We start from the raw sequence: 12,929 nt of genomic DNA, 5'->3' as shown, positions 1-12,929 counted from the left end.
TGTCCTCTACATTAACGTCATCCTTCTCTTTACCATTCATTATATCGGTTTCTTCTTGTTCTTCCTTCTTATTACTCTTTCCTTCCTCCTTTTCTTTATCATCGCGCATCTCTTGAGTCGGGCAAGGAGAAACGCTCGTGTCTCCAGTGCAAGAGATGTTACTGCTGAGTCCCACTCCAGTCTTCTTAAGGGAGTGGGTCGTGCCGTCCTCACTCGAGTCGTTCACCTCCAAGTTCCTATACATGGACCGCAGCAGAAGGTCGTCATGGTCTTCCGTGTCATGGTGGCCACTCCGGAGATGACTGTGTTCATGGTCGTGGGAGTCGTCATGGTGGTGGTCATCTTGGTGGGACTCCTCGTGGTCGTCGTGCTGGTCGTCGTGATGGTCATCATGGTGGTCGTCGTGGTGGTCGTCATGGTTGTCATGATGGTCGTCGTGGTGGTCGACGTGGTGGTCATCATGGTAGTCATGGTGGTCGTCATTGTGGTCGTCGTGGTGGTTGTCGTGGTGGTCGTCGTGGTGGTCATCATGATTATCGTCAGGGTGGTCGTCATGGTGGTCGTCGTGTTTGTCCTGGTGGTCGTCATGGTGGTCGTCCTGGTGGTCACCGTGGTTGTCATTAGGTTGTGTATCATCACGGTGGTCGTCCTGGTAGTCATTTTGGTCGCCGTCATGGTGGTCGTAATGATCATCATGGAGGTCGTCGTCATGGTTGTCTTGGTCGTCTTGGTGGTCGTGATGATGGTCGTCTTGGTGGCTGTCATGGTGGTCGTCATGGGAGTCGTCTTGGTGGTCGTGATGGTGGTCGTCTTGGTGGTTGTCATGGTGATCGTTATGGCGATCGTCGTGGGGGTCGTCATGGAGCTCGCCTTGGTGGTCGTCATGGCGGTCGTCATGGTGGTCGTCATGGTGGTCGTTATGTTGAGCGTCATCTTGGTGGTCGTTGTGGTGGTCGTCTTGATGGTCGTTTTGGTGGTCGTTGTGGTGGTCGTCTTGGTGATCATCTTGGTGGTTGTCTTGGTGGTCGTTGTGGTGGTCGTCGTGGTGGTGGTCGTCTTGGTGCTCGTTGTGGTGGTCGTCTTGATGGTCGTTGTCGTGGTCGTCTTGGTGGTCGTTGTGGTGGTCGTCGTGGTGGTCATCATGGTGGTCGTCATGGTGGTCGTTGTGGTGGTCGTCGTGGTGGTCATCATGGTGGTCGTCGTGGTGGTCGTCTTGGTGGTCGTTGTGGTGGTCGTCTTGGTGGTCGTTGTGGTGGTCGTCGTGGTGGTCATCATGGTGGTCGTCATGGTGGTCGTCTTGGTCATCTTGGTGATCATCATGGTGGTCGTCATGGTGGTCATGTTGGTGGTCATGGTGGTCATCTTGGTGGTCATCATGGTGGTCGTCGTGGTGGTCGTCATGTGTATCGTTATGATGGTTGTTATGGTGATCGTCGTGATGGTCTTCATTGTGGTTGTCGTGGTGGTCTTCATTGTGGTCGTCGTGGTGGTCTTCATTGTGGTCGTCGTGGTGGTGGTCATTGTGGTCGTCGTGGTGGTCTTCATTGTGGTCGTCGTGGTGGTGGTCATTGTGGTCGTCGTGGTGGTCTTCATTGTGGTCGTCGTGGTGGTGGTCATGGTGGTCGTCGTGGTGATCTTCATTGTGGTCGTCGTGGTGGTGATCATGGTGGTCGTCGTGGTGGTCATCATGGTGGTCGTCTTGGTGGTTGTCGTGATGGTCATGTGTGTCGTCGTGGTGGTCGTCTTGGTGGTTGTCGTGATGGTCATGTGTACTGCCGTGATGGTCGTCTTGGTGGTCGTTATGTTGGGTATCTTCATGGTGGTCGTGGTGGTCGTTATGTTGGGTATCGTCATGGTGGTCGTGGTGGTGGTCGTCTTGGCGGTCGTTATGTTGGGTATCGTCATGGTGGTCGTGGTGGTGGTCGTCTTGGCGGTCGTTATGTTGGGTATCTTCATGGTGGTCGTCGTCATTGTGGTCGTTCTGATCGCCATGATGATTACCATGATGGTCGTCAAGTTTGGTATCGTCATGGTGGTCGTCATGGTGGGTATCGTCATGGTGGTCATGATGGGAATGGTCGTGGTGGTCGTCCTGGTCATTGTTATGTTGGACATCGTCTTGGTCGTCATGGTGAGTGTCGTGGTGATCGTCGTGATCACTTTGGGTCCTATCATGGTCGTCACGGTGCAAGTCTTCATTATCGGTGTCTTCCAGGCCATGGTGATCGCCGTCAGCGAGGTGCAGGCTGCCAGGTTGGGGATGGCGGTCCCCGGCAGGGACGGGCGGATGTTCTTGCAGGGGCCAGGGAGTGGCGGCGTGGTACAGGGCGGGGTCCGCCCCTCGAGAGGGGAGGTGGCCTGCGAGGGGCCAGGTGTGGGCGGGGCGCGGGGCGGGGCCTGCGGTATCGTTAGCTAGCGAGAGGGAGCGCGGGGGTCTGCGGTGAGCGCTGCTCCTCCCAGTTCGCCATGATGACCGCCCTCTGTCCAGACGTTTCCATAACTTGGTCATGCCAATGATTTTCTTGGCGGTGTTCGATTCTTTCAGTTCCATGGAGGGTACTGCCTTGTCACAGGCCCCTGAACGCATGCACCCACCCTCCGCACTAAGCATCCGCAGGAGCCCGAGGAGTCTGCCCTTAGACTTGTATTCCAGGGGCTGAGTCACACTTACCTGAATCAGCGCCTCGGCGACTATGGCAGCATGGAGGGAGAGGCGACCACATCTTAGCCAGTGACAAGCTGAGCCTGAGCTACACCTCGTGACTCGGAAAATAGTATTCGTGTATCACCAAATGACTCCCTCACAAGTCCCTGATACACCAAAGCTCTCCGGCACAAGTATACAGCACATCTCATGCAAGGAATTAAAGACCTTCCTCCTCTGTCATATGTAAAGTGTAGTCACGCAGCATTATGTACTACTCTTCTAGCCCCTACACTTGCAAAAACTATCCCTCAAAGAAGAGGAAAGTTATGCTACTGCTACTTGTTTTAAAGTCAGCAGCATAGCATGACAGCAACATTACAACAAACTGTTCTCTCCACTGAAGTGAACCTCGTTTAAGAGAGGCACGTTTCATCTGATAAATAGCCTTGAGGTGCAGCAGGTGTTGAAATTAATGGGGCGCAGAAGCAGGTGGGGGATGACCTACCTGTGATGGGTTTCCACGGCTTAGTGGGGCGCGGCGTCGGTCGGGAACTGGCGCTGCGCTGGGAGCTCTGCGGGATGCTGGTGAAGGGCTGCCGAGAACTATCTGGGCACTCCTCTGTAGGAAGACAAACAAAAAACAGCTCAGTGCACAAGGCAAAACAGTACAAAGGACACTAAACTTTCTACCACACTTACCACACACGAGCTCAAGGTAACAACAAAAACACAACACACCAAAACTCACCAGATCATTAGAAAAACCCACAATCTCACTTAAAGTTTACGAGTACCGATAATTACATCTTTGTCTTACTCACCCAGTTTACTTAGCTTCATCCCAAGGACCTCAGGCTGCACATTCCTTGAGCACCCCGCCTCAGACTCGGCCTCCTTGATGAACACAGTGCCGTCCGGCAGAATCACGCCCACAAAACACTCATACGTTCTGATATCGCGACGGAAAGTGAGGGCGTAGATGCGCTTGTCTTCTGTCCACTGCCCGAGACACTGGTACTCCCGCTCTGGCCGGCGAGGAAGGGGAGGGAGGCTGGATATTAACTTCCACAATCTTAGCATTGTTAGGAATTTTACGACATGGCGCTAAGTACAAAAGTATCTCATATAAGCACACATTACTGATACAACTAATACTACAACCAATACCACTAACACTTGTGCTATTACTACTACTGACAGTACTATACTTATGCTAATTGTGTTACTAGTACATACTTAGACGATGTTAAGACTACTTTTACTATGAAGTCTAAAATAAGACTGATTACTGTTATTGCTACTCATGCTAAAAGGAAATACTAATACTCCCAAGTCAATAATAATAATAAAAGTAATAATAAAATAATAATAATAATAACAATAATAATAATAATAATAATAATAATAATAATAATAATAATAATAATAATAATAATAATAATAATAATAAATAATACAATCAACAACAACCATAACAATGTCAGTAGCGAAGCTTTAATACCAACACTAAATCAGGGTTATATTGTTAGTTTCCTGGCTTACCTTCGCACCCCAAAGCTCATATTCTCACCTTCACCAATTCATCTCACCTGTCACGCACCTTCACCTGTCATGACGCCTTCACACAACCATGCATCATCTTTAGGTAAACCGCATGTCACCAATATGAACTCATATCACCTTGACACAATTAGTTTTTAGCGTTTTATTTTTTAGTTTATTAGTATTTTTAAGGTTATTTAGGCTTTTCTCAGTTCAGAGGTGCGGGCGCGCGCGCACAGACGCACACTCACGCACGCACACACACACACACACACACACACACACACACACACACACACACACACACACACCTTATCCTAACTGAATTGCGAGTGTCATGTGTCCCCTTGCAGAGCTCCTCCCCTTTCCTTTCCTTCCCTTCATCGCTGCCCTTTTAACCTTTGCAGGGCTTCTGTGGGCAGCTACACAATCACAGCTCTCCTTCCCTTTCTCAATGGGGGATGAGGGGAAGCCCTTCAGAGGGGCGGCAGTAACTAGAGGCGCGGTTAGTGTCGCGGCTAAGGAGGAAGGATAGATTGAGTGACTTTTTTGGAGGAGGAGGAGGAGGAGGAGGAGGAGGAGGAGGAGGAGGAGGAGAAAGAGGAGGAGGAGGAGGAGAAAAGGCTGATTGTACACTTATTTTTGTTCACGATGAGGAGAAGGACGAAGGAAACTGAAGAACAAGAACAAGAACAAGAAGACAAGAGGAAGAGTGGAACAATGACATACATAACACTCTCACTCTCTCTCTCTCTCTCTCTCTCTCTCTCTCTCTCTCTCTCTCTCTCTCTCTCTCTCGTCACACAAGCAAGTTTCCTTTCAGACACGTTCACCTCTCAAGGCTGATGGAGTTAGAACGTGAAGCGCCATTAAGAATTCCACGTTTAGGGAAGCACGCGTTTCTCCTCTGTACACTCTAATTACAGTCTCGCATGCACGGGTTTAGTACAATTGCATTCTTCAAGGGTGAGGGAGTGCGTCTATAAGTCTGGGGCCTTTTTATCATTACAAGGCAAGACAGGAAGAGAGGAGAGAGAGAGAGAGAGAGAGAGAGAGAGAGAGAGAGAGAGAGAGAGAGAGAGAGAGAGAGAGAGAGAGAGAGAGAGAGAGAGAGAGAGAGAGAGAGAGAGAGAGAGAGAGAGAGAGAGAGAGAGAGAGAGAGAGAGAGAGAGAGAGTTGATAGATACGTGCATTGTTTTAGTTGCGGGTTAGATTTAGAAAGCATGACAGGAAGAGAGGGAGGGAAGCAGGAGGGAAGGAAGGAAGGAAGAAAGGCGAGGGTTAATATGTAGGGAGCAGGCTGAGGAGGCTTAGAGGTATTCACAATATTATGTTTCGTCTACGTAAATCTGCTCCCCGCTGTGTGTGTGTGTGTGTGTGTGTGTGTGTGTGTGTGTGTGTGTGTGTGTGTGTGTGTGTGTGTGTGTGTGTGTGTGATGGGCGAGGAGCTTCACTGCAGTGCTCTACTGTTCCCTGGTGCTCAGGCAAGGGGAAGGGAGGGATAGGAGGGGATGGGGAAGGGGGAGGGTTGAGGGAGGGAGGGGTTAAGGGGCTGGGTTAGTCCACCACCGCTGGTCCCGCCGCCACCCAATACCTGTCGGGAGGGTCGCAGTGCCCCTCGCCGCCGTCGGGACTCTCCCCTCGGCCCCATCAAACCAACCAGTCCCCGCAGCGGGCCTGGCGGCGCGGCCTGGCCCTCCTCTATGAGCTGAGTCGCTCGCAGGGCCGCGACCGTGCGTCCCTCCGCCGTGGTAACCTACATGCATGCGGTCAGCGCCCCGAGAGGTGTTCTGGTCAATGTGTCGGTCCGGCGACCACGACTCTCTGCCGCCGGGCCGCCTGCCGTAGGGGCCGTGCGGGACGGCCTCGTTGGCCCGGCGCCCTGGGCCTCGCCGCGCGTCGGTGCCGAAAGGTTCATGCCCGGAGGACAACTCAGGAGAAAAGGAAGACAATGGCGGACCCGAAGACGCCTCCCAGCCCCCGGGGGAGGAGGCCGGGGTGACGTCGATGGGTCCGCCGAGAAACAAAGATGAGGACGTGCTAGAGTGCTGGCTGCCACCACTACCGGGCCGGGGAGGGAAGGGGGGAAGGGGAGGCATCCCCGGCCCACCCGCGTCATGCTTCATCCCTGTAATGTTCCCCTGCTCCGTTCCTCCCTCCCCATGGGCAACATCAGCGATGTCGAAGCTTCCGTTGAGGGGAGGCCCGTGGCTGGGCCCGGAGGTCAGCCAGTAGCCTCGGGGCAGCTGGTGCCGCACATCCCATGCATACTCAAGAGAGCCCAGGGTGGTCGTACCTTGCTTCAGGGTGCGCTGGCCGGCAGGGAGCTGAGAGACGACACCAGGCGGCAGAGGGCCGGGGCTCGGCACCACCACGGGGCCGGCGACCCCTGCCGCGGACTCCTGCGAAGAGCTGCTTTCCGTGGCGTTATGAGATGAGTGGAACCCAGGCGGGGCCCCGGGTACCCACGTGGCGCGCCCCGGCACCCCCAGTGCCTCAGACTGGTCCTCAGGGAGCGGGGGAGGCTCCACTACTGGGCTCGGGACACCCGCCACGCTCGCCCCGGGAGGCAGAGGGCGGGCGTCCACGCCGGGGTTGTTGGGCCAAAAGCCAATAGGATTGAGGCCGCGGTTGAATGGTGGGAAGGACTGCGGGGGTGACGGGGAGAAGGTGCTGCTGCTGCTGCCGCTGCCCTGGACAGGAAACCTGTCTTCTGGAGGCACGGGGGGCAGGGGCCGCCGCCACGTTGGCACGGGATGGAAGCGGGACCTGGAGGTAGCAGGAGGGGCCGTGGTGGTGGTGGTGGTAGTGGTGGTCGTGGTGGTGGAGGGGGTGGCGGGGGTGCCCCACAACCAGGAGATGGTGGTGGTGCGGGCGTTGGCCACACGGAACTGTCCCCCGCTGGCCTGCCTGGCCTGCCTGCCTCGCCTCGGGACGCGGGCATCCTGGACAAAGGTGAGGACGGCACCCGTGCTGACCTGCTGCTCGGGCGGCACCCACGGTCCCGCCTCGCTGGTGGGCCCCGCCGGCTGCGACTCTGCAACACAGCCGCCCGCCTCACCCTGTGGCCCGCCGGGGGCTCGCCGCGAGTGACCTACTCTTACGTTATCTCACCGACTCGCCCACAGCAAGACAACAACGGTTACGTTAGTGGTCACGACTCTACTGTTACTGTTACTGTTACGGGCCATCAGTAGTAGTAAGTAAAGTACTTCAGCTAATACATTACCAGTTAGTCAGTCAACACAAGGCAATCTGGCAACACTAGTTAGTGACGGCAAGGAAGGCGGGTAGCCACACTTGGGGCGGGCAAGGTACTCACGCTCGTAGACTGCAGAGGTGTTGCGGCATTCCGCCACAGTGAAGGACATGTATTTGGGCGACGCGCAGTCAGAGTAGAGCTCCGCGCAGATCCCCGAGGCGTCAGGCAGCTCGCCCGTGTAGCGGCCCACGATGGGACACGAGGTGGGCTCCACCACCAGGCTCTCTGGGGCACGAGGGACAGGAGGCGATGTCAGTGAGAGAGGCAATGAGGAGGAAATATTGATAGAAAAGAGGAGAGACGAGGAGGAACGAGAAGGAAGGGAAAAGAAGAGAAAGGATGAGGAAGAACAAGAAGGGATGAAGGAAGGAAGGAAGGAAGACTCGTCCTAAACAGTGATCTATCATCAAAACAATTACCATTTCATCATCAGGAGAAAGAAGAAGAGAAAGAAAGAAAAAAAAAAGAAAAAAACTAACACACTTAGAACGCGAATGTTAGAGAGAGAGAGAGAGAGAGAGAGAGAGAGAGAGAGAGAGAGAGAGAGAGAGAGAGAGAGAGAGAGAGAGAGAGAGAGAGAGAGAGAGAGAGAGAGAGAGAGAGAGAGAGAGAGAGACTTACTTCCTTGCGTAATCCACGATGTCTTGTCTCCGAAGTTCCGAGGATCACAGAGAGTGCGATCCAACGTCTCCTTCGGGTACCGACCTGAGGGAGAAACACACATTGAAGTACACACACACACACACACACACACACACACACACACACACACACACACACACACACAGAAAGAGAGACAATCCCTACAGCTTTCTCTCTCTCTCTCTCTCTCTCTCTCTCTCTCTCTCTCTCTCTCTCTCTCCTCTCTCTCTCTCTCTCTCTCTCTGACCCGCATTCAGAAACGCTCTGCTCTCACAACGACAATTTTCAAAGGTCACAGTGATGCTTAGCCAGGTTCTCAAGACTGTACCTCCTGTTAATAATGTAGAAATCATGCTAATCTATCCCTAGAAGCGTAAAAACATCATTAAAAAAAACTGTCATTTCAACCAGAGCCTTCCGAATGTAGTGGAGGTGCGGCCCGTATGTTTCAGAATATTGTCCTTTCTCTTACCCAGCATGTGTTCCAGAATGTTTGCGCTTCGTCGTTTCATCCAGAAGCAGTTGTAACTCCACTCCCCGCTGCCCCGCGTCAGTACCAGCAGAGGGCGCAGTAGCAGAAGACGCAGATGAAGACGCAGTAGTAGTAGTAGTAGTAGTAGTAGTAGTAGTAGTAGTAGTAGGCGCAGCAGTAAGGCGAGGTAGGAAAAAAGTTGTCATCATTAGAAGTTATGGTAGTAGTAGTAGTAGTAGTAGTAGTAGTAGTAGTAGTAGTAGTAAGGAAAAAGGAAGAGGAAAAAGAAAAACAGAAGAAGAAGAAGAAGAAGAAGAAGAAGAAGAAGAAGAAGAAAAAGAAGAAGAAGAAGAAGAAGAAGAAAAGAATGATGACAATAATAACAATAATAACAATAAAAACAATAAAAACATTTATAACAACAATATCAAGAAAAACTGAACAATGATAACATTCTCTCTCTCTCTCTCTCTCTCTCTCTCTCTCTCTCTCTCTCTCTCTCTCTCTCTCTCTCTCTCTCTCTCTCTCTCCCAGGCTTACCAGTGGGTGCGGGCGTACACGAGGAATCTCTCCCCGTCATTCATGTCTTCTATACAACTCACACTGTACGTCTTATGGTTAATGTAGTCCTGTTGAGAAAGAGGAAACAATCATCATCATCAGCAGCAGCAGCATATACTTAAATTTACGCGGTTTCTTAATAATAATAAAAAAAAAAAAAAAAACTCAGCACCAAATAAAAAGGTTTAAATTGTACAATAATGTAATCCTGTTGGAAAAGAGGAACTAATAACATAAAACATAGACTAACATAACATGAAAACAGACACATAACGTTAATAAAAAAAATATATATCATTCAGATTGAAATTAAAAGGCAGCGATTGTACAAACTAAGAAGAAAACTTCATTAAAAAAACAAAATATTACCTCTAAGATATGATGAAGCTAGATTATAATCAGCTTTTTATCAATAAAATCCGGATTAAAACACATGCCAAGTAGAATCGGATCACACAGAGTACTTTAATTAACATAACGTAAGACAAAGATTCCGAGATTTAGAAGTGAAGAAAAGAATAATTAGATAATATTATTGAGAAAAAAACAATTAAATTCTAAAGTATCAAATATAAAAATAATAGTCGTGTAATTTCTCTCTCTCTCTCTCTCTCTCTCTCTCTCTCTCTCTCTCTCTCTCTCTCTCTCTCTCTCTCTCTCTCTCTATGTCATGTTTACCCAAAGGTTCTATAGTTTCTTCGTTTTCTTTGTTATTTTAGGATGCACGAGTTATTATCTGAAGGACAGTCTGGGCCGAGCTGCAGAGACCCCCCTCCCTCCCCCACTCGCTTCCCGCCTCACTCCCTCGCTCTCTTACCCCCTTCCCGCCTCCCTCCATGACCCAATCACGCTGCCGGGCCGATAATTAGACGAGGATGAAGCCTTGGATTGGCCCCCGTGCGTGACTAGGAAGTAGGGGTCGCCTTCTTCTTTTTCTTCTTCTTCTTCTTCTTCTTCTTCTTCTTCGCCGTCTTGTTTTTCTTCTCTCTTTCATCTTGTATCTCTTCTTTCTCTACTTCAATTTTGTTTTTTTTCTTCCTTCCTTGTTTTTATTATTCTTTTTTTCTTTTCTTATATCTTCGTATCTTTTCTTTCGTTTCCTTCTCTTTCTTTGCTTCTTTCATCTCCTTTTTTCCTCTGTCTCTTTCGTGTCTTATCTTTCCTCCCTCTATTCTTCTTCCTTATTCTTCACTCTTATTCTCCTCTTCCTCCTCTTGTAGTTAGGTAATTCTTTCTTCCCTTATCTCTCTTACGCCTCCTCTTCCTCCTCCTCCTTAAAAACTAAATTAGGTAAGTTTTATAAAGAAAATGGTTTCCGATATTTTTTTCTATTTTTTTTTTTTTTTTTTTTAGCGATAGTAGTAGTTACAGTAGATCTCTTCTTTTTCCCATCTTTCCTATATAAATTTCCCTGATTGTTCTCTCAGCAATCGGAGTGAACTTTTCGTTTTATTTCTTGCCGGGTAACGCCGGAGGGAGTGGTGGGTGGGGAGGAGCTTCTTCTGTTCTATCCTTGCCTCCTACTAAGTATATAGCTTATTATAGATGTAGTATAGTGAACGAGTGACCTCGTCATAGGTCGCAAGGCCTCCTGTCACTCGTCTTTCCTATGTATTCCTATGTATTCCTTCACCTTCTCCTTCTCCTCTTCCTCCTTCTCATCCTCCTCCTCCTCCTCCTTATCCTTGTCCTTGTCTACTTTCTTTTCCTCTTCCTTTTTGGTATCTCCTTCTCCCCTTTTGTCTCCTTCGACGCCTACTTTCCTCCTCCTCCTCCTCCTCCTCCTCCTCCTCCTCCTCCTCCTCCTCTTCCATAACCGTACGTGCTACAGATTCCTATTTCCTTATAAAGATTAAGTATAAATATTTTCTTTGTGGCGTAAATATAAAGTGAATATTAATAGAAGTGTTTACAGCGCTTGTGTCTAAAAGGGAATGCAAATATTTAGGTACGTAGAGTCAAGTCTCTCTCTCTCTCTCTCTCTCTCTCTCTCTCTCTCTCTCTCTCTCTGCAGGACTATTCTCAAAGGTCACAGAGATGATTAGCCGGGTTCTCAAGACTGTTTCTCTTGTTAATAATGTATAAAGCTTGTTAATCTCGCAGAAGAACCGTAAAAACACTCTTAAAGACACGTGTCACTTCAATTAAAGCCTTTCGGAGGTGTGGACGGTAATGTTTGAGTATATGGGTCTCTCTCTCTCTCTCTCTCTCTCTCTCTCTCTCTCTCTCTCTCTCTCTCTCTCTCTCTCTCTCTCTCTGAATTAGTGAGGAATGTATGTGAGGAAGCAACCGTGTCTGCTGTATCGAATAGAATCCACCTCCTCCTCCTCCTCCTCCTCCTCCTCCACCTCCTCCTACCGGGCCTCTATCAACACCCGCCCTTCCTCCTTCCTCCGCTTCACTTCCTTCTCTACATCCGCAAGTGCGTATCACCCATTATTTTCTCTCTCTCTCTCTCTCTCTCTCTCTCTCTCTCTCTCTCTCTCTCTCTCTCTCTCTCTCTCTCTCTCTCTCTATTTACTCGCATGTTACTCTCTTCCTTTTCTTAATTTACCTCTGTTTTCTTTCACTTGTCTTCTTTTTTTTCTTCGTGTTTTGATATTTTTTTATTGTTGTTATTATCTGTCTTTACTTTTCTATCAGTTATCTTATTATTATTATTATTGTTATTCGTAATTTTATCTTTTATTATCATGTCTAATTTTCTTTCGCTTTATCTTCTTATTTTCCTATTTTTTTTATTAATTTGATAGGATTTTTGGTATACTCTCTCTCTCTCTCTCTCTCTCTCTCTCTCTCTCTCTCTCTCTCTCTCTCTCTCTCTCTCTCTCTCTCTCTAATATCACGTTACTGTTTACTCCACGCACCTGTTGTTTCTTTTCTCACTTTTCTTTCCTCCTCCTCCTCCTTCTCCTCTTCCTTCTCTTCTTCTTTTCTTTCGTCTCTATTACTCCTTCTTTCTTTTCTATACTATCTTATCCCTTCTTCACCTTTCTTCCTTTCATATCCTTCTATATTATCTTTCCTTCCTGTTTAATCCTTCTTTCTGTTTCTCTCTTTTATCTTCACGTCCTTCCTTTTTTCCTTCCTTTAACTCTCTTTCCTTCCATGTCCTTCTTTATTACAATTTCTTCCTATATTTCGTGTCCATTATTCCCTTTCTATCTCTTCTTACCCTTTTTCTTCCATATCCTTCCTTCCTATCTTTCTTTTGTTCTTCCTTTCATTTTCACCCTTTTTCTCCAGTTACTGTCTTCCTTTTCCTTCATTTGTTTCTCTTTTTATCTCTCCCTTTTTACTCTCCTTCTCTAGCACCTGTCTCTCAAATTTATCTCTATCATATCTTCCTTCCTTCCCTCCCTCCCTTCCTTCCCTCCTCCCACACCCTCCCCACTCGTCCACCAGCACCCCCACACTCCCACATCCTCACCTTACTGACACCCACACCTGTCCACCCATCACCCTCCTGCTCACCTGCGCGGCCCTCCCTCCCTGCTTCCCTCCCACGCATCAATCAGTCTTCACGGCCAGGTATAATCACGTACGCTCTGCCCTGATGTCCTTGGCGCTGGTATGGTTCCCGCCGCGTCCCTGCTCCACCCAGATACTCAGAGACAATCGCATTCACTCATTCACTTGCCATTTGGATGCTAAACACGACACAGGACCTATGCTTCATCTCCACTGCTTTCAAGAGAGTTGAGGGTGGGGAGAGAGCCTTCTGCTTTGGTGTACTTTTCCTCTACTGTCACCTTCTTAGTAGTCCTAGGTAAGGTAATCTCGTGAGGGCAGCAAAGTTTGTT

At 49.1% G+C, this 12,929-nt stretch overlaps 2 protein-coding genes across 3 annotated transcripts in view; both read right to left on the bottom strand.

Moving 5' to 3' along the window:
* The window catches only part of LOC135108010 (uncharacterized), a 44,314-nt gene that overhangs the window by 3,024 nt on the left and 28,361 nt on the right, over positions 1-12,929 (bottom strand). Inside the window, exons 8-14 of one of the 2 annotated variants that reach the window (XM_064018537.1) lie at positions 9,106-9,194; positions 8,566-8,633; positions 8,073-8,156; positions 7,512-7,676; positions 6,486-7,226; positions 3,469-3,672; positions 3,153-3,266 (exon numbers count right to left, since the gene is read on the bottom strand). In XM_064018537.1, the coding sequence (XP_063874607.1) occupies positions 3,153-3,266; positions 3,469-3,672; positions 6,486-7,226; positions 7,512-7,676; positions 8,073-8,156; positions 8,566-8,633; positions 9,106-9,194 (1,465 nt within the window). The remainder of the gene's footprint in view (positions 1-3,152; positions 3,267-3,468; positions 3,673-6,485; positions 7,227-7,511; positions 7,677-8,072; positions 8,157-8,565; positions 8,634-9,105; positions 9,195-12,929) is intronic. The other variant, XM_064018538.1, reaches the window with a different exon arrangement.
* On the bottom strand, positions 83-2,851 carry LOC135107830 (mucin-2-like). Its single transcript, XM_064018117.1, has 3 exons — positions 2,806-2,851; positions 2,561-2,691; positions 83-2,397 (listed from the first exon to the last, which is right to left on the bottom strand). Exons 1-3 carry the CDS (start codon positions 2,849-2,851, stop codon positions 223-225), a joined length of 2,352 nt encoding a protein of 783 aa, XP_063874187.1. The 3' UTR covers positions 83-222.

The sequence above is a fragment of the Scylla paramamosain genome, chromosome 16, assembly GCF_035594125.1.
Source record: "Scylla paramamosain isolate STU-SP2022 chromosome 16, ASM3559412v1, whole genome shotgun sequence".
Classification (NCBI taxonomy): domain Eukaryota; kingdom Metazoa; phylum Arthropoda; class Malacostraca; order Decapoda; family Portunidae; genus Scylla; species Scylla paramamosain.
The sequence above is the reverse complement of the archived record's forward strand: the minus strand, read 5'-3'. Positions and strand labels throughout refer to the sequence as shown.